The 23,832-nt window shown below is 41.2% G+C and overlaps 5 protein-coding genes and 2 non-coding genes across 8 annotated transcripts in view; 4 read left to right on the forward strand and 3 right to left on the reverse strand.

Annotated features, from left to right (window-relative positions):
• Nucleotides 1-738: 738 nt before the first annotated feature.
• tmem181 (transmembrane protein 181) lies at nt 739-9,056 on the forward strand. Of its 2 annotated transcripts, none has more exons than XM_076013504.1 (17): nt 739-1,042; nt 2,375-2,478; nt 2,738-2,805; nt 3,922-4,012; nt 4,157-4,275; nt 4,744-4,860; nt 5,389-5,469; nt 5,578-5,677; nt 5,880-6,010; nt 6,133-6,224; nt 6,312-6,369; nt 6,514-6,616; nt 6,714-6,765; nt 6,862-6,944; nt 7,054-7,143; nt 7,262-7,328; nt 7,830-9,056. In XM_076013504.1, the coding sequence occupies exons 1-17, from the start codon at nt 906-908 to the stop codon at nt 7,912-7,914; spliced, it is 1,578 nt and encodes a 525-aa protein (XP_075869619.1). In that variant the 5' UTR covers nt 739-905; the 3' UTR covers nt 7,915-9,056. The 2 variants fall into 2 exon arrangements, with proteins under 2 accessions (XP_075869619.1, XP_075869620.1); XM_076013505.1 differs by lacking the exon at nt 739-1,042 and adding an exon at nt 1,953-2,133.
• A 2,472-nt stretch (nt 9,057-11,528) lies between these two features.
• On the forward strand, nt 11,529-11,692 carry LOC142880021 (U1 spliceosomal RNA). Its single transcript, XR_012925372.1, has one exon. It is a non-coding gene; the product is annotated as a U1 spliceosomal RNA (small nuclear RNA).
• An 855-nt stretch (nt 11,693-12,547) lies between these two features.
• On the reverse strand, nt 12,548-13,679 carry dynlt1b (dynein light chain Tctex-type 1b). Its single transcript, XM_076013478.1, has 5 exons — nt 13,555-13,679; nt 13,286-13,327; nt 13,007-13,130; nt 12,838-12,915; nt 12,548-12,695 (listed from the first exon to the last, which is right to left on the reverse strand). Exons 1-5 carry the CDS (start codon nt 13,579-13,581, stop codon nt 12,625-12,627), a joined length of 342 nt encoding a protein of 113 aa, XP_075869593.1. The 5' UTR covers nt 13,582-13,679; the 3' UTR covers nt 12,548-12,624.
• A 1,222-nt stretch (nt 13,680-14,901) lies between these two features.
• LOC142880022 (U2 spliceosomal RNA) lies at nt 14,902-15,092 on the forward strand. The gene has a single exon (XR_012925374.1). It is a non-coding gene; the product is annotated as a U2 spliceosomal RNA (small nuclear RNA).
• Nucleotides 15,093-16,188: 1,096 nt separating this feature from the next.
• gtf2h5 (general transcription factor IIH, polypeptide 5) lies at nt 16,189-17,124 on the reverse strand. The gene is made up of 3 exons (XM_076013542.1): nt 16,978-17,124; nt 16,616-16,701; nt 16,189-16,473 (listed from the first exon to the last, which is right to left on the reverse strand). The coding sequence occupies exons 2-3, from the start codon at nt 16,648-16,650 to the stop codon at nt 16,293-16,295; spliced, it is 216 nt and encodes a 71-aa protein (XP_075869657.1). The 5' UTR covers nt 16,651-16,701; nt 16,978-17,124; the 3' UTR covers nt 16,189-16,292.
• Nucleotides 17,125-17,365: 241 nt separating this feature from the next.
• On the reverse strand, nt 17,366-23,747 carry serac1 (serine active site containing 1). The gene is made up of 17 exons (XM_076013531.1): nt 23,653-23,747; nt 22,863-22,963; nt 22,712-22,748; nt 22,486-22,628; nt 22,092-22,181; nt 21,328-21,459; nt 21,117-21,238; nt 20,375-20,503; nt 20,143-20,256; nt 19,798-19,960; nt 19,540-19,690; nt 19,308-19,449; nt 19,088-19,188; nt 18,694-18,791; nt 18,406-18,588; nt 18,190-18,333; nt 17,366-18,098 (listed from the first exon to the last, which is right to left on the reverse strand). Exons 1-17 carry the CDS (start codon nt 23,730-23,732, stop codon nt 17,962-17,964), a joined length of 2,067 nt encoding a protein of 688 aa, XP_075869646.1. The 5' UTR covers nt 23,733-23,747; the 3' UTR covers nt 17,366-17,961.
• syne1a (spectrin repeat containing, nuclear envelope 1a) overlaps nt 22,893-23,832 on the forward strand; it is a 140,391-nt gene continuing 139,451 nt past the window's right edge. The window contains exon 1 of the mRNA XM_076013543.1: nt 22,893-22,998. The gene's annotated coding sequence lies outside the window, so the exon portion shown is untranslated. The remainder of the gene's footprint in view (nt 22,999-23,832) is intronic.

Below are 23,832 nucleotides of genomic sequence, written 5' to 3' on the forward strand. Positions count from 1 at the left end.
AACAACTTAGCCTCTAACAGAAGTAGGCTGATGTTGATGTAAAGGTTAAAGTGAAAGGCCAGACAGGACCTTAGAAATGGGTTCTCCATGTCCACATCAGTAGGCGAATTGTATCTTTCTCTTCTTTTTGTTAGTTGTAGTAGTAGTAGTCTTACTGAATTTCTACCAATGAAAGACTGCACGCCACAGAACTCACTGAACGTCTTAAAAATAATTGTGATTGTTGTGTTTTTTAGTTGGTAATTAAGTTATTTAAATTGTTTATATTTGTAATTTATCTGGTAACATTGAAGTTATGCCACAGGTTATTAGTTACTATGTTTTGGCTGTCCAGCTGATTTCAAAATAAAATGAACACAATAAAATGAGAAACACTTTATTCTTAGAAATTAGTCGACTAACCGAAAAATTAGTTCAAAGTTTAATCGTCAGAAAATGAATCGTTAGTGGCAGCACTACGCCTGCTGCACTGCCTCGTGCCCATTTTCATATTTTGCTGAGTGAATGATTGTCTGATTATTTGCAGTCGAAACCAATTTTAATTTGTTTGCGTTAAGGCGTCAATCGCATGAATGAGCATAAACGTGTTTCGTGTGCCTTTTGTCATTAATCAGCACGAAGACCGTTCTGCATCTCTGTCCGTGGTGCTGAACCACCGCAACCACGTGACCCTCGTCCCTGTGCATCGAACGTGCGTTTCCGTGGCCTCTTGGCTTGGGGCTTGGGCTTTTGTTCCCCCCCTTTCTTTCTTTGAGGCGACACAAACGGAACAGCTTCGGCTGCAGTTTCCATTAAACGACGCTACAATACAGGCGGGTCGTTGTTGGCGTTCTGTGGCTGCCGCGTTCCATTTCCCCACACTCGACGTTGTTTTTAGTTGAGCCGCCAGACGGCTCGCTGCGATCATGGACGGCGGCGACTACTCGTCCGGTTCGGAGAACCCTCTGTACGGCGAGCTGAAATACTTCTGTCGGAAGATACAAGAGGCCTACAATGAACTGAAGGAGGACCTGACGCCTTACCGAGATGATCGCTTTTATCGGTGGGTCTTCCCGTTTGCACGCGATTCAAATGACACCGTAGCAACGGCTATTTACGGAGATTTATTCTGTGAATTGGTTTTTTGCTCGGTTCAGGAGGAAGCGGGGATAGAAAATGGATGGATGGACAATCTTCACCTTCGCTGCAGCCTCCTCTGTGATAAAATGTCTTGCAAAGATTTTCTTTGCTCACAACAATAACGTCCAAGGTTTACGTTTTTATTCATAACGTACATACAGAGCATTTGTAACATTCACAGCACCGTGCCGTCTATTAATCAGGAGGAGCATATCAGGTTGTCTAAATATGGAGGAATTTCTGTCATCTGTTGCCAATTCCACGTACAGCGTTTAGCCGAAAGGGTTCATTAGATAAAAGGTCTTCTCAAAACCCCTTTTGATCATGTCTTTCTGTCATTCAAGTTTGATTTTAAACCCCCTAAATGACGTTCAGCATGGTAGAAAAGAACATTGTCGCAATTAAATCGAGGCTATAACATTAATAATAATTTTAGAAGTATGTGAATCCCTCAATTGATAACCTGCACATTTGGATTAGGAATCATTAAAATGAATGAATGAAATGGGCTACGTTGGAGACAATCATGAAATAGACAACCCACTGTCTCAACACAGGCCCGTGTCAATGATATCGTGAACATATTGAACTGAAATGAATTTTAATTCAAGAGTTCAGTTTTAACCCAAGACGTTTCAATGGAGAAAAACCCCTTAAGACAAGTTGTGATTTTAACGTCAGCGCCTTTTAATACTGCGTAAGTTTGAACGCCGCACACACTTTGTGGTCATTATGACTCATCCGTCAATCATTTTCACTCTTCAACCTTCAAATAATAATCAGGTCAAATCGATGCCTCTCAGGTCCACTGAAAACGTTCACGTCCCTTTTAAAACCGATAGATTCCGTTCACTTCCGCGTCTTCGGCACCACGTGATCGCTATTCGCTCCCAACCGGTGACGTTGCATCCCCGTTGTCGCATATTTGTTGTGGGAAACGCGGATGTGGATTTTGCCTTCAACGTTTCAACATTTTGTAGGGCGACAACCCAGCTAATAGACGGAAATGGAGCGGTAAGTTAAAAAAAAAAAAAAAAAATGTTGTCCGGGGTGCGACATGGTGTATTTTATTGTATGTGAGTTAATAGTAGGAGTGGGATTCCAGCTGCTCGCCATCTGTTAGAGCTAGCAGGTCTTAGCACGGGAGCTAGAGCTGTCGATGTATCCGCAAGTGAACGGCGTGCTTCTTCTCAACCCTTGTAACTTTGAGACGAACACAGGCCGTCTCTGACTTCTCTGTTTCCTCTTATGACAGGCTGGCTCCCATGCGTCTCTACACCCTGTCCAAAAGACATTTTGTCCTGGTCTTCGCGCTGTTCCTGGTTTGTTTTGCGCTCTCCGTCTTCGTTGGAATCGCAGGTATTGACTCGTTTCTGTTCATATCTTTGATAAGCGGCAAAGGTAGAGCAATCCTGCCTATTTAGCCAAGTTCTTTGTCATATACGGGCACATACAATGATCGTTCCCATTGCATAATAAGATTAGAAAACATTTTTAGATGCACAATATTATAAAACAAAAACTGTTTTTTTATTTTATTATTACTATTTTTTTTTTTTTTTAATATACCTACTTAGATATGTTGCCCCTGTACTTTTCCCCCCGTGTTAATCTGTAGGTCCTCGGATTATCGTTGAGCAAGAGCACACTGCCGAGCAATTGCTTCTCAGAAACATCTCAGTTAAGGTAAGAGAAAAAAGAGTGAAACCTGCCTGTCACCATTTTCCTAATCAGTGCTCATTAAATGTTGCTTGGCAGTCAAAAGATGAACCATTGATCAATTGTTGAAAAAAACAAACTAACTAACTAAGAAACTGTTCCAGAGATATGTCTTAATCGGGCCCAGTACATTCTTGAATCATAAAAAGCCAACAGTTTAAGAGTATAAAGAAGACATTCGTCCTGCAGGCAACTTGGACACATTAGTTGACAATTTCGTGGCGTTATTAGTTATTGGTTGGCATCTTTTAGTTCATTCTCGTTCACATTTTTTTTTGTTCATTTTTACCCCTTTGCATAGATTTAAATGTCAACCTTGCGACCAACTCAAAAGACAAATTCAAAATGAATAAGCTGTAGTTGTCCTGGTACATTTGTACTTTTCCCCTTTGTATTGTTTTTGTGTTTTACTTAATACTGCAGTACATGTTGTTGATCTTTCTCACTAAACAAACCTGTTATTGGTAAAACCTCATGCAGATGAGACTTTCAATTTACATACCTTTACCGAAACTAATAAAAAAAAACAACTGACTTGCCCTTATTAAAGTAATTTCACCTGTATATAGTACTCACGCAACCTATTCTGCCAGTGTCCGATGAAATATCAGTTAACATTATTCAAGACACAGATTTTTATTTCTTTTTTTTACATTAACTGGTTGTGGAATTACAGTTAATTTCAGCCAGGATATTTACATGTATTGAATATCTGAGCAAAAATAACTCCAAAATCCAGCTTTACACTGAGATTAAGTCAATAGAGGCCACATAAACAAAGAACAATATAAAATCAAAATATCACACTTTATCTTTCATCTTTCTGTGCAAGTTTTTAATTGAGTATATTTTTGAGTGCCTTTAAACAAAAATACTTAATTCATTGTTGGTAACTTTGTAGGAATTTGTTGGTAATCTGTTCACAATCTAACATGAATCTAATATGAATATGTATTGACGTTCGTACAGAGTCACAATACAAGCCACAGCGTCCACTTATGTTTCATGTAGCCATGTTGCGTTTTAAAATTTTTTAAATTTTCTGTAACAGATTCATTTTTTAAGTTTCCTCTGTGTTTTCAGACTGGGCCCTTCAGTTTACGTTCTCCTCCGCTCACCACCTACAACCAGCAACTGTGGCTCATCGCACAGATGCAGGCTGAGCACAGCAACAGTAAGAGAGCAAAAATGAGCCACAAACAATTGCATACTTTACTGCTTTATAACACACTTCACTTTTGCTGTGTGTTTGTTGGTGGGGTTTTTTTTTGTTGTTTTTTTTTCTCATCTGTACTCTGTTTCCTGCTGTTTTTGTCAGTGGGAGACTTTAAGCAGCCATTTGAGATCAGTGTCGAGATGAAGGGAGTGATGCAGGATGCCAGTGTGGTCCAGATTAACAAAGCGCAGCCAAAATCGCGAATGCTGCACTGTGCTTCAGTAAGTGTTAAACCACAATTTAATGAATATCATCATTCTTTCTTTTTTCTTTTCAGATGTTTTAGATATGATATCTGAAGAGTCATTTAACTCTTTCACACCTGTTCATCATAATGTGAAATGGTCCTTTTCTGTTGTGTGTTTAAACCTTCTTTTTTTTTTTTTTTGAAGGTGTAGATCACAGTTCAGGCAAGCTGGGATGTGGGTTCTATGTCTGATTAGATCTCTTACAGCAGTAGTGTGACGTTTGCGGTAGGAAATGGAGTCATTTAAGACAAGTTTATTAAAAGAAACTACGGTGAAGCAATCCATGCGTAATCGCAGAATTAGTCACGTATGTTTCAGTCACACAGTGCCACCACCTTGTGTGACTTTATGATTTATGAGTTGCCCACTGGTGTGTCGTTGGTTTAGTTTTTTTGGTCCAGTAATATATATATATATATATATCTTTTTTTGTGCTTACAGAAATGTGATGACATCATTGCTCTCCACCTGGGCTATCTGAACTACACTCAGTACCAGGTCGTGGTCAACTTTAAAGGACTGGAAAATATCACATATGACATCAAGCTGAAGTTCGTGGTAAGTGACAAGCACAAGCCCGTTTCTCTGCCGTCGCGTGCAGTTTGTAGTACTGCACGGGGAGAATGGGGATGCAAACTCAAATAAGTGAAATGAAAAATGAAAAATGAAAAAAAAAAAATTCTCAAGCTTGCAAATTAGATCGCAAACGCTCAACTCTTGTGATGTCTGCTTAGGGTGAGAGCAGCTTTCCAGATCTGTATTAACTATTGAGGACACCAAAATGTAACCTCGCCGTTTTAAAACCACGTTCTGGTTTATTTTTTATACTGTCATAAATCAACAGGTTCAGTAAGTTCTTTCACTCCAGCGACTTAATGGAAACAATCTTGTTTTGCATTTGTCTTTTTTTCTATTCATTACAAAGTTTTACATGATTAAATTCAAACACAGAGGGAAAAAAAACAAAACTGGCATAATTTATTTTCCGGCTTATGAGAAGTAGCATAAAGCAAACGGATGCTGTACACTATGTATTATTAAGGTTAACTGTCACCGTCTCTTTCTCTTTTCTTCCAATTTTCTTAGTGGAAAATGTATAATCCCACTTTTTCACAAGTGGAGATTTGGTTCCGCTTTGTCTTTGTGGTGTTGACTTTTGCAGTGACGGTAAGGCGGCAGTTTCCTTTCCTTCCGTCTAACATTCATTGTGTTTATTGGAGACATGACAAGCAATCTTACCAGTGATTTGACTTCCGTTCCTGTCCCTGTTTCCAGTGCATGTTTGCGCACTCGCTGAGGAAGTTTTCCATGAGGGACTGGGGAATAGAGCAGAAGTGGATGTCTATCCTGCTGCCATTGCTGCTACTTTACAACGGTGAGTTTCCATGTATCTTTGGGATTTGTATTTCAGTTAAATCACCATTTTTGAAATATTTTGAAGTTTGGTATTAATGATTACGTGGCATCTGTCACTGGAGTTCTAAATTGGAAAAAAGAAGCTCATGAATAATGATGTTGAGAAATGCCATTTCAAAATTCTACTCTGATTTGATGGTTTGGCGTTTTCCTTCTTCCAGATCCGTTTTTCCCTCTGTCATTCCTCGTTAACAGCTGGTTTCCGGGAACACTGGATGCCTTCTTCCAGGCCCTCTTCCTGTGTGCCCTGTTGCTTTTCTGGCTCTGTGTGTATCATGGCATCAGGGTTCAGGTGGGTCCCCTGTCGGAGATGTTCCTGCTGCAGTTCCACCCGTCTTTCCCTTTAAAAAAAAAAAAAAAAAAAAAAAAAGTCCCATTCCACACTTTTGAGTTTGTGTTGTGTGTTCTCCACAGGGCGAGAGGAAATGTTTGACCTTCTACCTGCCCAAGCTCGTCATTGTTGGCCTTCTGTGGCTCTCAGCAGTCACACTCGGCATATGGCAAACGTAAGTCGACCTCGCTTTTGTTTGTTTGGCCCAGTTTGAATTACGGGTCGCGAACCGACTTAAGGTGACACTCCTTTGCATCTGTAGGGTTAATGAACTCCAAGACCCGACCTATCGGTACAAAGTGGACATAGTGAACTTTGAGGTAAGACCTTCCAGCCAAGCTCGAAATATCTATCACAGTGGACACATTGGAAGATAACGCAATGTATGACACACTGGTCATATGACACTGTGACTGTTGGTTGCTCCATCTTTTCATATGTGCGCTTGCCTGTTGTGTCCTCAGGGCATGAAGGTGTTTTTCCTGATAGTGGTTGCCCTTTACATCCTGTACCTGATATTCCTGGTCGTTAGAGCCTGTTCAGAACTGAAGAGCATGCCTTACTCAGGTGACTGACTACCACCTTGGTTTCTTCACATTGTGTTATATTTTCCACCTCCTCTGCCCTGAAACTATTGCTTTGTGCTGTGTTTTTTCATGTCTAGATCTTCGACTAAAGTTTTTGACAGCGCTGACATTTGTGGTCCTCGTCATAAGGTTTGTTTTAAGGAAAATGCGTTACTCTCTGCCCCTTTTTAATTGACTGTAATCTTTATTTTCTGACTCTTTCTTCTTCTTTTTTTTCTTTTCCAGTGTGGTGATTCTCTATCTGAGGTTTGGTGCCAAAGCCCTCCAAAACAATTTTGATGCCGAGTTGTCTACGCATTACCAAAACTATATCCTTTTCGATGAAACGTAATTTTGTCCAGGATTTTACCGCAATGTTGGATTGTATGTTGCTCTTGTTAAAATATATGAACATGTATTCCTTAACTTTTGACCTACCAGCTGAATTTTTATCATTCTATGGCCTTCTCAACTTTTATTTATACACATTAGCCTTTGTGTATTCCCCGTCCAAAAATGCCCTTTATGGTAGGTGGTGCAACGTTCTTTAAAGGTGGCTTATTAAAAAAAACAGAAACGAAACTAAATGTATGCTAAATAAACGCCCCCCCCCCCCCCCCCCGCTAAATGCTGTTTTATTTTACAGACACCCAGTTCAAAGATAATCCTGCTTTCTCCATGTTAAATGACTCAGACGACGAAGTGATTTACGGGTAAGTGATTTTGTTGTTTGAAAAATCAAATTGTAAGAATTGAATAATTGAAAAGAATATAGCACAGACAGAATCTATTTGAACTGCTTTATGATTTTTGTACAAAATTCCTGACTTGAGTGAGTTCCAGCTGATGGGACATGACGGGTTTTCACACCTTTTACAATGAGCCACATTAAAGTTAAAGTTTTTCCCCCGCATTTGACGCAGCCAAAGAAGCAGTTCAGAATGTTTGGCTTCTGTTATTTTTTTTTCACAATGAATGAGTGACGGCATCTGGAGCCCTCTCCTCGAGTACAGCTAAAGCGAGTGATGTTCAAAAATAGCATGTTGATGCAAATGCGTTCTGTCACTCCATCACCACCAAGCCAAAAATCTCAAGCAGGCAGATGTGTCCTTTCTCACTCGGATCACCTTTTGTGAGGAACCAGCGTGAAAGGGAGGTGATGTTCTGTTTAAAATGACGTGAGCCGATCCCCACTTTTGTTTATCTTGGTACAGGAGTGATTATGAAGACATGCCTTTGCAAAATGGACGCGCCACCAGAGCTGCCAGCAAGTACCGGGATGAGACCGACAGCGACTGATGGAATTTTTGTTTGCCGGAATCGATAAGGGTAGATATTTAAAGGAAATGTGTATATAGGAAAAAAAACATCACTGTATTTGAAGTACAAAATTGTACGTGTACATAAATATATTTTTTAAATGAAAATTCCATTTCAACTGAATGTACTGTACTTTTACAAAAAAAAAAAAAAAAAAGTTGAGGCCACTCAAACTACATTGTTAATGCTTTCAGAAGACTAGGGCACCAGCTTTATCACACATTTTTACCCTTCACTTCTGTTGGAAAAATAATCAAGGACATTTCTCAACTTTATTTCCGTCTTTTAAAATGCTTTATTTTAATCACTGTTGTCCTCAGTATTTGCACTGTTTTCGGTTCAGACTCTATTTATCATGTTTGTGGTACACTTGAAAGGTGGGTTATTAAGTTACAAAGTTATGTCCTTGCTGCAGCATGTTGGAAAAAAAACAACAACCGGAGAATATGAGTGCCATTGCAGTGCACATTATTGCCCTCAGACACGCCTTAACTGGAGAAGATCCAGTGATTCCTTATTTCTCTATCTTTTCTTGCTGAAACCGGCTTTGTAATTGCACATATTTTGGAAAAAGGGTTTGCTTTGATAACTTTTAATAATGTACAATGGAAACGCCTGCTTCGTAAAAGTCTTGACTTCCAAGGCTTTTCACAGTGTCAGAAATCTACTGATGTATTATCTTCAACATTTTCTCTTCCAAAACCTGTAATGTAACAATGGCCAAATTCCATGGCCTTGTGTTGAACATATTATTTATTTGTATTGTTTGTGCTTTTCTCTCCTGTGAAGAATATTTTACTGTTTGAGACTTGAGTCTTCAAATGGAGGTTAGGGACAAAAACCCCATGTGCGTAAAAACCAATGTGCTCCTTTAGAAAGTTATCGACATTTCCATGCATTCTAATCAAGATTGTGCCTTGCGTTTACAATAAGGGTTTTCTCTGTGTCGGCAGTCTATGAAATTTGTAAAAATTAAATTTTTGCACCTTGAAGAACGAAATTTCCGCCACAATGCTGAAGTAACTTAATGTACTTTTTTTGTTGTTTTGCCAATTACAAGATACAGTATATGTATGTAATTTTCTGTCATGTCACTTGTAAATGAAAGAAAGTATAACCCATATAGTTTCATGAGTGATATTTGAATTAATCCTCTACAAACTGCATCTATTTAACCTGTAATGATTTAAGTCTCAGATCAATAACGCTGACCTCCCATTGGTTTTACTTTGCTATTTGGTCTACCTCCCGTGACCCTAGGCGCAGGAAGAAGCGGGTATTGAAAATGGATGGATGGTCTATCTCCAATTGCACGCCTTTTCCAGGAAACTTCACGAACATACAAATTCCTGTGAATATGCTAACACCTGATTTTGCATTAGCGCAAAACGCGTTTTTGTAGAATGGCATGAAGTGTGAGTTATTCGTTGATAAGGACAACGAATGTCTTACAATATCTCTCTCTCTCAAGTTTGATAAATGGATTGATGCAAAATGTACAATAGCAAGGTCATTCTCCCCCTGCTGGTAAGTGTAGGAAGTTTAAGAGCGTCGTTGCAAGGGGGAACCCCTTGGACCGTGTCGATTCGGTCTTTGGGCACCGTCGTTCTCGTTTGGCTATATTTTGTACTTGACGAAGCAATATAATAAACAAGTACAAGTGCTTGGACTCAATCACAAACACTTCTATTAACTACAGTACGAACAGGGTTAATCACCAGGTTGGTTTAATTGACATGCTGAAAGCGAGTGGCAAATCAAAAGACAGCGCGACTTTGCTTACAAAACCTCTAATTGGCCTACCTCAAGACCTCCAGGTAAGACATAATTATTTTATTTTCGAACTCTCCGTTGGCTTTAGCTCTCTTTGCGGTTCACACAACTTAACCACTGCCCCCATTTTTTTTTTTTTTTTTGCCTCTTTTGAGAAGTTACTGCAGATGAGCTTATTTTTCAAAGAGCGCCGTGTGGTTTAATGCTAACAGACATTGGCATTAGCTCAACTGCTTCTTGTGCAGTTACATCACCAACGCCATAGAAGATGGTGACTAGCCAAAAAAAAAAGTGTGAAAATTGATGTTTTTGTTTTGTTTTTTATGAATACATATTTCGCTGGAAGTACATTCTCGTGGGACTAAGTGGGCAGCCCATGTTGCCTGAAGGTCAAATTCGAGTCGTGAAGGGCAAACCTGCCCGCGCATGTGCGAAGCATTTTGTTTCCATATGAAAAATTATATCATGTTATGTTTCTTATTCCTTTGCATTTTTCAGCACTGTTTCAAGCACTGCTTTACGGGAATTGGAAAACTTTAAGATTTTTTTAAAACCATGCATCCCGGAGAGGAGGGTTTCACCTGATTCAGTGGTGATGGTACCAGAGCCTCTGGCATAGATTATGTTTTTACACGGGACTGCCCTCCCACCGATGCTAGATTACCCCGTTTTTGTGTGTGTGTGTGTGTGTGTGTGTGTGTGTGTGTGTGTGTGTGTGTGTGTGTTTTGGTTTTTTTTAATCACCTCATGCTCTCTTGCACCCTGTCACTCTCTTCAGAGAGTGGCAGACCCTTCAAGACTTCTACAAAACTCATGCACACTGGTGGGAAATGGTGAAGGAAAAGGTATAGACTTTCTGCAGGCAGGCAGGCAGGCAGGAAAAAAAGGATAGGGAACACAGACGCATGATGGGACTGCAGAAAAGACTTCAACATTATTTTAACCTAAATCAGTATGGTATGGATTTCAATGAAGAAATGAAACAAGTCAAGAAAGAGATGTCGCTTTTATAAGAAATCAAAAGCAAAGGTGTCATTTTAAGGAGCAGGGAACGGGAAATAGAAGAGGGTGAAAAGTACACACAGTGTTTCTTTTTTTTTTTAAGGAAAATTATGAATGGGGGAGCATTACAAAACTGAAGAAAGAAAATAGGTGCACAACAGGAACAATGGATAAAATAAGAGACAATTGAGGCATTTTATATAAACCTTTATGAACAAAAACCTGTAAAATATGATATCTGTGTACTTAAATTTGGTTGAGTATTTCTTTTTGTTAAAGAACGTCGCTTCACTCTTCTTGTCCCATCCTATGTAGTTTTCATTTTAGACCACAGGGCGGCAGTGGCGTTTAGGGTTGTAGCGATAGTAGCGACAAGCAAAGGAAACGGAAGTGACGGTGAGCAAAGGAGTGGGCCTTAACAAAAAAAAACAAAATAAACGAAAAATCTTTTATTTTAAATGATGACTTCAACAAATTGTTGTTAATTCGTTTCTATGCACGCTTTAATGTTTAAATATAATATATTTATTATCAATATTAATGGGTTTTACTTTTTCTCTTTTCGATGTCTGTACGTATTTTGTGGCAATGTTTGGTGCGGGTCATGCTGCAATGCATGCTGGGATTGTGTTGTACGATTACTCAATAAAAGGTAAAACTGTCATTTTCGGTGACAACCACGAGTTTGTGAAGCAACACGTCAAGTCCCTTAATAGCCTGTTGTAATATTTGTGCTTTGTTGCCGGAGATATTCTGAACACCACGGGTCAACGTTGTATGTGTGTGAAAGATATCCCGGCAATGACCGTGTACAACTCATACTTACCTGGCAGGGGAGATACCATGATCAAGAAGGTGGTTCACCCAGGGCGAGGCTCAGCCATTGCACTCCGGTTGTGCTGACCCCTGCGAATTCCCCAAATGTGGGAATCTCGACTGCATAATTTCTGGTAGTGGGGGACTGCGTTCGCGCTCTCCCCTGATATGATGTAAAATGCAAGCTATCTGCTTCAATGCCACTTACCTGAATAGACCAGATCGGACGATCGTGCGATTGATTATCTGTCGTAATAGTCAGAAGTATTGAATTGTTACTTCCGTTTGGAAGGTCTCATGGCATGGTACGCCTGATATTTCTGAAACCCTTCGCAATATGAATGGCATTTTTCTGTCCACAGTTTATGTAACTTCTTTTACTATGGAAAATTATGATGTAGTACACGTTTTCACTGCTACATTATTATTATTATTATTATTATTATTATTATTATTATTATTATTATTATTATTATTATTATTATTATGTTTCATTTACAGCAGATGGAACATATGTGTTGGAAATCTTGAAGCCTTTGTAGTTTGTATTTGTTCAAATTTCAGTGTAGTTCACATTTCAGACCACAAGACGGCAGTAGCACACAAGATTTTAGTGGTAGATTCAAGGAGGGAATCAGAAAAGAATAGGGGTCTAGTCTGAATAACGTGGAGGGAAATTTAGGTACTTGGATCAAAGATCTTGGGCTAGGCAAGTATTTGAAAAACATTAAGGTTTTGCAAATTTAGTTTTATATTTTTAGAAAGAGACAATACTTTGAACGTCAAATTTCCCCATTTTTTGTTTACTTAAAAGTCTTAAAATTGCAAGTACTGATAAGGGGATACGTTTTTGCCATGCACGTATTTTGTGGTGTCATCATCTTTTGTTTTATAAATGAGGTGGTTTAGAAGTTAAAAGTCTGTGCATTATTTTTCTGTTAATTCAGTATAAACCACGTAAAAAAGATTTAAAAAAATTAAAATAAAATAAACAGATAAATGCCATGTCTTCGCTGTGCAATTTGGGAAAAGGGTGTTTATTCCGATATTGCCAATGTGATTAACATACTGACATTATATAAAGCTCAACTTTAAACACTAAATTCCTAATCCAAAAACATTTACAATGCAGTACATTGACTTGTTTTCCCATCTTACGGCACAGCTTCCTGTATGAGACACACACACACACACATACACAAAAAAAAAACCTTATTGAATCTTCAGCAAAAACAGGCGCACAAATCTCTGATGCTTCTCACTTAAACTGATACATCTGCAATTAAATTTGCTATGTTGTGTTTTACCTACCATCAGTAGCACTGTCAAAGAAACATGTGCTAGCAGTTTGCAGCCCAGCTCCATTCTTCTGCATGATTATACAGGTTACTGGAGAAGCAGGTACAAGTATTTGTTAGTCCTACGTTCAAAGCTCGATCACCACTGTAGTTTTGGTACAACAGAGATGGGAAAACAGTACCTATATACTTGAAAGGCTTCCCCAGTTTGCTGAGTTGATTTAGGCACTGCTCCATAACTGAGGTGGTCCATTGGTTCACCCTGTTGTGCTGGTAGACATTTCCTCCGATGGACGATTCTATTGACTAGAACGACAATTGATTTCAAGTGCGCAGCAAGAATATATCATTTAGTTGCACATTTGTCATTTTTTGTTTGCGGTATCCATAGCAACGACCGGCGCTGCACAAGCTAAGTTTCCGGTTATGAGTAGATGCTCTACTAAGTTGTATTTACTTACCTCTTTGATTATCCTGTTGACTTCATCACTGACAAACGCTACCTGTTGAAAGAGAAATAATCAGATTACAGTTTCTTTAAGATTATCTTGCGGTTCGATCAGTTTTTGTACGCACGACCAAAACAAACAAACAAACTTGTCTACCACAGAAAATGAATTTTAACTGCTGTAAAGCAACTAAAAAATATACAAATTAAAAAAAGAAAACAATAATCAGTCGGTCGGTCGGTCTGTCAATACAAACAACAACCAAGATGAGTCGGACTCACGTCGTCGTCTCCGTGGTGCTCGTCCATCTCTGTCAGTTATGACACTTCCGCTTCCAACCTTTCAGAATAAAGTGTCTCACTAATTGGTGAAAGGGAGGTGAAACGCGGAGGCAAATGAGTGGTAGCCAATGGCATTGGAATTCTTTTTGGAAACTGTCTGAAAATGAAATTGCCAAAGGTCTTGTACAATTCCCTCCAGCAATATTTATATACCTAAGAAGACAATTAATGGCTTTTATTGTTGCACGCATTTGTAGTTTAGTCAACGCACAAGTGCCAATACGACGAGAAGCACGTGTTTTCAATTAACCCCAATAATTAACTGCGTCCCCAATAGGCAAACGCACGACTTGAATTGATTATATCACTCTCTTGCGTTCCCGTTATAGCCGAGGTGTCAAAGTACTAGACAACACTACTAAAATTCGTCGAAATAGTATCGGCTAGTGATGAGAGACTATAATACATTCTGTAGTTGGCTGGCCGAAGAAGAAAAGAAATGCGTGCTCATAGCGCCGAAGACCAAGAATTTGAAGCACATACGTCAGTTGTGTTAGCGTTCGCCAAGAGAACTTAAAACGAGAAAAAAAAAACTTAGTAGTCGAAGATTTTCATTACAAAATTGACTAATTTGGTAATGATAACACTTATTGCCTGATTATTTATGTTATGAACCGCAACAAATAAGCAACCGCGTTCATAACGTTGTATATATGTCTTTGGGACAGTGGCTATGAATCAAATTCTACAATATTTGTATGAAACGTGTTATAACGTGTTCTTGAGAAGCGGTTTGTGTGTTGCGCGCAAGAAAAATGTTCTCTGCCAGAGCCAACGGTTCATTGGTATCGACAGTAGTTCATTGTGTATGGGATGATAATAATAATAATAACTTTTACGTCTTCTCCCATACATTTCCGGTGGTTACCGGAAGCTGCATGTAGTGCTCTGCGAAGTCAATGATATCTTCTGTTTCGAAAAAAACAATAAAACGTTCACTTGTATTTGCGTTAATCAGAAAAAAACAAATCTTCGTTCTTATAACTTTACCAACGTGTCACTGTGTCATGGTCTGAATCGCTGTAAAAATGATTTTAATTAAAATATTGGGCAACGATTGCTGATTGGGGGAGTCTTGTCATGTGATCTATGTGCCTATATTTACTAGCGAGAGCTTTGCTAACTTACTGCGTGCTTTTTGTGAGTTGGAATTTGCAAAAGTTTTAATGAAATAATCTACACTTTAATACCTCGTTGTCTCTTAATTGCTGAAAATGGCGTTCCTCAGCACCGTGAGCGAGGGCGGCTGTGAGCAAAGTGACTTCCGTAGCTCGCCAAATATGTGGTATCGCTTCTCGGCCTTTTGGCTAAGATCAAGTGTAGTATCTGTTCTTATCAGTTTAATATCTGATACGTCCCCTATCCGGGGACCATATATTAAATTGATTTTTGGAACAGGGAGATGGAATAGGGGCTTGCTCCGTCCACTCCACGCATCGACCTGGTATTGCAGTACCTCCAGGAACGGTGCACTCCTCCTTTCTTTGTCAATAATAAGAAGTCCTGAAATTACAACTTAATTACCGATACTACGGAATTTCAGGTTAATAAAGTGTACATCAGTGTTACGTGTAAGCGCAGTGGGACGTAATGTGAAGAGTGATTCTGGAAGGTTGTTAGATTATGGAGTTTATACATTTCTACTGACCTGTTTCTAAACCTTCAAGTGTCTTTCTGTAGTTTAGGTCAGTGTTATTCAACGTTTTTTGAGCCAGGCTATTTTTTTTATTTTATTTTTACAGTGGAAAAAAAAATCCCATGGCACACCACCAAACAATAATATGATAAAATGAAACGTTTCAGCCCAATAATGACAATATAATCTCTTCATTTATTTACACTCACTCAGTTTGAAACGAGGGCCTGTTTAGATGCACGCAAAGCTGATATTTTAGCAGGAAAACAGGCTTGCATTCCTTTTAAAGCACTCCACTCCACAATGGAACGTTTAAATAGATGAATCTGGATAATTTTTCATGGCACATTTGATATTCTCTGACTGTAGAATAGTGTGCCACAGCACAGTGGATGGAAAACGCTGGTTTAGATTTCCTGCTGCCCCCTATAGGTTTACGGAGCGATGTTTCTAGCCAGTAGCAGGTTTCTTTCTTTCTTTTGTTTACCAAATATACTGGCATTTGATTTGACATTGGTACGCGCTGCCCCTGCTTCATATTTCACAGCAGTAAAGCGGCATCCAAGGCTTCAGTGACTGCTGCGGTGACCACGAAAGAACAGTAACAAGTGATCTTAAAGCATGGGTGAGTGAAAACTTAATATTCAATTCTCCCAAGTATGTCTTCTGAAAATAAAATGTGTGTCAAAGAAAAGTTTCCCTGTAGAAAAATTCTTTATCACATGAAAACCCTCAATGCACAGAAGTGACTTAATATGAATAACTGCTCTCGTCATCCTTCAAAAGTGACTGTTGGCGGCTGTCTTATTCCCTATAGTTGCAAAAACACTTCATCACTGAATCAATTTGGTGGAAGGACAACATTGCTCTGCAGCAGGTCGACTCGATTAATGATGTGGCCATTTTGGATAGAAAAACAACATTCAAAACCAGGCAAATGCAGCAAATGCATTTCTTTTAATGGACAAAATAACAACAAATAATTGCAAACCTTTTTCTTTTAACGACACTGAAAAATTAGAGTCCTTATGGAGCGTTTGATTCATTTCTGTGTGATTGCAAATGAATTCTGGTCCATCAGCTCTCCAACTCTCTCCTGTAGAGTCTGGACCACTTCAGCCATGATGAAGAGGTGCGTGTCGTCGAGGTCTTTGAGGATGAACTTTTTCCCCAGGGCCATCGTCTCGTCCAGGTGAAGAAGGAACTGCTTCATGGCAGGGTCACTGGTCCAGCAAGGAGAAGAAAAAGGTTCAAAGTAATGACAAACGGTGTTGGGGGGCGGGGGGTACGACCCAAAATGACCCTCACTAAAGTTGTAAAACGAATTAGTTTCATTTAAGCAATTCAACGATTGACATTTCTCACCATTCCACGAGCACTCCCTTGTGAACGTTAACCATGTTGACTAGAGTAGATAAACCTCAGATGAGTGCGTCACAACGATCACCAACCTGGAAGGCAAAACGACGACGAATGATTGCACTTTAAACGCACATTAGCCTGTTAGCGTACGTAGCTACATGGGCACTGAGGGGAGTAATAACCTGGTGTCACAAAATGCGGGTTGTGTATCAGGAATATTTTGCCAATAAAGCAAATACTCCAGCAGCGTTTATTTAAACTCAACATGTTTATTAGCCTGCTAGCCCCATTAGTTTGTTAGCATTCCTCTGCAACACACTTCTACGGTATCGGTGGTACATTTCGAAGAGTACATTTCACTTTACCTTTTATCAGCAACACCATTCGCTGTAGACGAATATAAATCACCTTTTGCCAACCTAATATTATCCAAATGAGTTCGATCACTGTGCTCGCTTTTTCATTAGCCCGTACAAACAATGATGCAACGGTGTGCGCCGAGGGACAATTGTCATCGCGGAGTTAACGTACGAGAAGAATCTTTAATTTTTTAAATTTATGTTATTAATTCCTGAACAACTTATTAATTGAGCTCATTTTACTTAAAGGTGGAGATATCAACATTTCCTTGTCCTGCCTTTCAGACAATTGATTCAGTCATGTTAACAGAGGTATTTTTATTTTCTGAAAGACTGTGATAATGTGATTTTGTTTTTAAACGTTTCAATGCAACAAAATGAGTCTTCAGCTTGATCCATCTAATCATTGCCAACATTTATTGAGATTGATTGCTTACTTACTCAGGTCTTTCCAGAAAAAACACAGCATTATCAGCATGCAGTATTTCATAGGTCCATTTGCCATATGGTCTAAGGAGAATCATAATGTGGCAACCGTGATGTAATGGGTATACTTAAAAAATAAAATATTGTGACAACTTACGTAGCGTGGGTTGTCTTGTCTGTGCTATGTTATGTGTGGCACTATTAAAATCAATACAAGTTAAGTTAGCAAAGTTTAAAAGATGAAATGGTTAACCAGAAACCTTAATATGAAAGGAACCTTTGGTTCTCAATAAATGTGCAATAAAAGTTCTAATTTGAAAGTGACAGATGAGGTCAGAAATGCACCAAAACATGTTTTTCCTCAATCACAGCAGAAACGACCTTCACGGAAACCAATATACAACTCAAATTTAGCTTAAATGAATAAACTAATCATACTTGTTAATGTTACTGAAAGTGAACAAGGAGTGTCGCATGATGTCTCCAGCTGGTTAGGGGGTGGCTGACGCTGTTTCTCTCCCATTTCAAGTAAAGACGAGGTTGTGTTGTTTTTCCACATGTGCGTCAGTGTCCGATGCAGCTTTTCAAAGCTTCCTGAATGAACTGGAGACTCCGCTTGTAAAGAAATGAATCCTTTTTCTCTGGCTTGCAGATGTTTAAGTGATCCACATCGACTTCGATCAGTTCCCCAATGCCGAGATCTGCAACCAAAGCGTGTCAAAGTTAACGAGAGTCATTCTGTTTTGCAGGTCGACACTGTACAGACGCTTTTGAGTGGTTCTTCTTTCATACTCGCTGACTGCGTTGGCACCACCAGGATCTTGATCATGGGACCGATGTTTGTTGGGAGCGTTTCCGCGAAGCTCAGCACCTTGAATTCCCTCTCTTTGGCCATGTTCAGGAAGTTCTCGTTGAGGCCGCGCAGTGCCGGTGAGTCTGAAAACACGCACTCGAGTTTTTAAGAATCGCGCTGAATTTTGAACCTCGGAATTGCATTTCCTCGCCTACCCTTGCAAAGTTCCTTGACTTCTATCGAGGGGAAAAGGAGATATCTGACATTGACGGAGTACTCTGCCATGAAGGTGCCATGGTGAGGTACACTGTAGAACATAATGCCCTTGGTGTTGTTCAACAGCCTGTGCATGTCGGGGTCCTCGGAGGCGTCCAGTAGCATTTTCTTCACCAGCAGTCCTGCGGGAAGAATTCAAATTCATTCTAAACGCGTGGGTTAAAATCACGCTATTTCATTATTTCTCAATGGGTTTCAGCCTTGAATGCCTGTGGATGGAAAAATACCTCCCATACTGTGAGCTACCCAGACCACAGGCCTTTCTCCAACCCCAGCCTGCTTTAGCTTCTTCAGCAGCTCTTGACTCCGGTGGGCTAAAGATTTCCTGGGGAGACAAAGGCAAATAGGAGGCAACATGGTTCTCTGGTCAATTAGTGTACTGTATTTTTAATGTGGAAAAAAAGACATTCGGCATTGAGTTATAAAGTATATTTGGAACATAAGTCAAATGAAATGTTATCATTGCCACCTCTCTATTTCCTTGTTACTCTATGTGTGCCTCCATTAGGTGGTTCATGATGTACTAAGAGTCTGACTTTGCCTACACTGTGTTCACTAACGATAACAATCCTATTAATTCCTGACAGCTTTGTTGCAAGTCAAAGTCTGCAAATCCCTCACCTCTGATTCTCAGCGGGGCACTTGGCCATCCAGTCGCTGAGGTGACTGTCGTACTCCACTGACAGCACCCTCAGATTTGGACAGTCCGCAGCCAACCACGACTGTCGACATGAAAGCCGGTGAAGCCATCGTTGGTGCAAACGTTTCAATTCACTACGCAAGTACAAACGCTCGAAACACGCTGATTTTGACACGATCGCATCTGCCACTTTGTTTTTACCTTTGGCCAGCACTCTGTGTAGTCCTCGTCACTTTCTCCCTCCGTCAGTTCGTCCGCGGCGCCGCGATCTTGCTGCCTCCACGTCTTGAAGGCGGCCCCGAGAATCCCGTGGATGAAGAGCACGTCGGCTTTGATCGTCTGGCTGCAAATTGACGTGACGAAAACGGACGTTTGTTCGTATGTCATTTGGAGAAAAAGAGCCAAAATGTCACGGCCTCAACTGCTTTCCTACTTGCCACGTGTCTGCGGGTGGAGGATGTAGATGCCGTCTTGGTACTTCTCGGCCATGGCCTCCCTGTCCAGGTTCGCCAGAGCTCGGGCTGCGTGGGACGCCTGCATGACGTGGGGCGACTGCATCATCTCCGCCAGGACCGAAACCCAGCCTGGGGCACAGTTTGCAAGGCAGGGAAAGCAGTTGACTGGCCGGTTCACTTGAGATACACTTGGAGATGAAGTCGGTGTCGGATCGTCGAAGGAGTCGCTGACCCACCGGACTGGGCTATGGCCTGGTGGACGCTTTCGTTGAGTGCCAAGTTCCCGATGATGCGGACGATGTTCCTCTGGATCTTCAGGGAATCCCTGCGCAGCTGATAAATCCTCTGGAGGAGCTGCAGGCCACCGTTGGCAACGATATGGTCGCAGTGGCTCTGGACCTGCGCATGACATGTTGTTTGAGTGAGTCCACAACATTTACTCACTTCACTCATCCAGGGCTTCAAATCTTTCATTTATTCACCACATCTCCTAAATATTGCAGAATGAGCCCGTTAGCGTCTAACCGTTGGCTTAACTTCCACCATTTGATCAATTTGAAGTGCGTTACGGCCACGATCACCTTCGAGTGCTGCACCAGTGCCTGCAGGCAGAAGGATTCCACCTTTTCAGAGGGAACCGTAGTCAGGCTCTGGGCATAAGGCAGCCCGTTGCCGCCGAAACACCAAAGGCCTCCCTGCAACAAAGGAGGTCGGGTCTTTTGTCTGAGGATTCAATCGGCCCTGCATTTGTAGCCGTTCTAAGCAAAATACAGTAGTGCCCCCCCGCCCCCTCCTGTCGGAGTTAACTGTTACCCGCTGTGCTGCCAAGGATTGCATGCTCTCCCGGAGGGCCAGCGAGGTGAAATACTGAACACACTGGTCCACTTCGGACTGAGGTAGAGACGCCAGCAGCTGCCGCAGTTCGTCCTCTGCAGATAAACCCTGGTGCGGGGGGGAGGAGTTCACATTTGATCAGGTCACAGTTCTAATTTACTAGGGTTTTAGTCATAGTCTATTGACTAAAATGTTATTTAGTTTTAGTCATAATTTTAATCAGCGGAATTGTTTTAGTCGACTAAAATGACTGTTGATTTCTGACATCTTTCAGGCCACAGTTTTTACAGTGTTTTACTTTCTTTCATATCGAATGTCAAGCGCGTCCAAATGTCCTCCCCGGTGTTGACATTTGCTCTAAAACTGGTCCGCGCCAGATCATCCATGTGTACGCACTACGCAACTTCCTGACCACGTTGCTCTGATTGGTTCTCTTCCCAACTGCTCCTGCCACTTTCTAATTCGTCATTTCCCTCCACAAGCGAAGTGAGCTCTGATTGGATCTCGTGTGTGGTGGACATTTTCGCCTCCTTTTCATTCGTTATTAATTGATTTTCGTGCGAAAATGTCAATGCACCTTGTCATTGTCTTGGTCCTTGCGAATGAATTTTCATTTAGTTATCGTCTCGGTCAGAAGAAAAATGTCATTGATGATAACTCAGACAAAAAAAAAAAAAATAGTTGCCAACAAAACGAACACTGCCATGCTATGAATACTTACATCGTCCAGGTGCGGCAGCGACGGTTTGCGCAGGAAGAATCGAAGGTCTACCTGGCGAGTCCGGGCCAAGCCCACCGCAGTCCGCTGGTCTATGACCTGTGCGGCCGTCTGATACTGGTAGTCTGTGCGGTGGAGACGGCGAAGCAGGATTCATTTTTGGAAAAAACAGGATGAAAGGGAGTCCTTTGCAACCATCGTCGGCGCGTCTTACCGTGCCAGTGGTGATTCTCAGCCAGCTCCTGCACGGACTGAAGTCTGACGGCTCTATCAGCTGACTTTGTCCTCCTCAGTAAGACCCATAACGCCACTTCATGTGGGTCTGCGTCCACGTGGCTAAAGTGCTCTGAGACCAAAACACGAAGAAGAGACTCACTGGCTGTTCAGGGTTTAAAAACTAACGACAATAAGACGCTAAAAGGACGGCAAAAACATTCCTACATGTGCTCAAAGACTGCAAACTATCTATCACGTCTCACATTCAGTATCTACAGATAAGGACAACAACTACTGTAGGAAGTGACAGACCTTTTGGTGTCAAATTCTGGGGCATCACATTGGCTGCATTTAATTGAACAAAATTTTTTAGCATAGTTTTGAGTTTTGTTTACACATTTAGAATACAGAAGCTAATGGGAGATTTATAGGCGAGTAAATCAGTTTGAGGCAGCGTTTGTATGCAGACACAAATAAATGTGGTGCGCAAAGAAAGAAGAAAATGTATGAAAGTGCAAAAAAAAACGACTCATTCTGTGAATTCTTTCAGTGATATTGAAAACAGGATGTAAAAGAACATCGCGTCCCGATGCAGGTGTTTCCCTTTGTCACAATCGCACTTCTGCTATTGTTCGCGGGACGCTGTCGTTTCCCGGTGGTTTTGTTTTATTTATTTTTATGTAGGGCATCCAAACTGTCTTTTCGTTGCGTGGAGTTTTAAGTATTTGCCGGTAAAATGACGTCTCTCTCTGTGTCTCTCACCATCCAGTGACTGCAGGAAAAGACGAGATGATATTTCCAAGAAGCGCCTGGCTGCTTTGTGCAGTTCCCTCCGGGCTTTGTTGGTGAGCTCTGGAGGAGACACGCACGGTAAAAAAAACCCACCTTATTTGACTTAAAACCATCACGCCAATATCTACAAAAGCATGTGAAAACACAGCTGAGCGTTAGTCACGGTTCCTCTTCCACAGTGTCTCTCGAGGAGACACAAAGCGAGCCGTGACCGGTGGAAGTGAAATCTGTCAGCAGGCTGACACCAAGTACGCGGACAGGAAAGACAGTGGGGCGAGCAGGAAACGCATAGTGATAGAAACATCTGTGCACCAGTGCAAACTTTTTTTCTTTTTTTTTTTAACCTCACTAAAGCTTTCCGTACCCGCTGTTAGGTTTTCCTTTTCATCGGAGGGAGTGGTTTTAAGGTAAACGTAAGACTTGTACTTCTCCTGGAGAATTGCTCGGGTGTCAATGGTCACAGCTTTGTCCAAAGCCTCCAGTTCGTAGGTGATGAAAAGAAAACCCCTGCAGTGAGAAAATGAACAACGTTAATAACATAATTATAATCACATAATTGAGGATCTGGTCCTGAGTGCAAAGTAACTCACCCGAACACGACTGCCCCGGTTACTTTGGCAGCCTTTCCTAATGTTTCGAAGTGAAAACAAGACGTTTGTACACGTCTCAAAAACGATAGGACATTATTTAATTACGTCACTGACCGTACGTACGCAGCTGAATATTTGCATCATTACTTACGTATCGTTTTCCATGGGATAGCTTTCTTCACCCCAGGCGGCCCGGCAGTGCTCAGCCTGCGGCAGCGGATCAGACGGAGCGCTGCGACAGACATCTTCCGCCTGCAAATAACGGTGATTGCTAAATCAGATGAGCGGTACGTAGTCCTTCTTTTCTGCGACCGTGTGTCAAGAGAACCACAATACATGCATTTGGACTCCAATAGTCGAGTGGTTGAAGAGTTACACAAACGCGTATGACAACACCTTCAATTTTTCCCCCCCTCCTACTTAAAAGAGATAGACATTCCCGGCATTTGAGATTAATGAGCCTTTGAAGGAAATCAATCCATTTTGTCGAAGAAACGTACACACGATGACACGCTGTCACGGGGGCAACAGGCGTACTGTGCAATGCAGTCCGTCCAGGTGAGAGCTAACCCGAATGTCACCGTAGTGAGAGCTAACCTGAATGTCACCGGTAGTGACAGCGACCTTACCGCAACTTGCGTCTGTTTTCTGACGTCATTACATTTCGAACAGTTTGTCAGAGGCTTGCTGTTCATATAAACTTGATATCATAGCGCCGCTGTCAGCGGCGCTATGATTCTATGGTTCGACTAAACTGAGCGTTAGCTTCCTCACCGACTCACTTAGCAACCTAGCGTTCGCCTAAAAGCGTCGCGAGCCCGAGTTTTAGCTCGTCGCGAGCCCGCCAAACGATTTGCTTGATTCCCGATAGTAGTTTAAATAAACTGCGAATTAATGACACGGATTCTTAGTTTGTAGGCTGTTAAAAGTACTCGCCGTACCTCCGGGACGGCAACCATGGGACCGAATCGCCCGTTGCTCGTAAACATAAGGCAAAGTTGTCTCGCAAATTAGACGTCATCAACGGCGACTCACTCGCGCGATAAAAGGATGAACTTTATAACTTCCGATCCGGTGAGCGCTTGTAAAGCATGAGATACCTTAAAGGGACATATACATTC

The sequence above is a fragment of the Nelusetta ayraudi genome, unplaced genomic scaffold, assembly GCF_046127955.1.
Source record: "Nelusetta ayraudi isolate G7.1 ecotype Tasmania unplaced genomic scaffold, CSIRO-AGI_Nayr_v1 ptg000151l, whole genome shotgun sequence".
NCBI classification, from domain to species: Eukaryota; Metazoa; Chordata; class Actinopteri; order Tetraodontiformes; family Monacanthidae; genus Nelusetta; species Nelusetta ayraudi.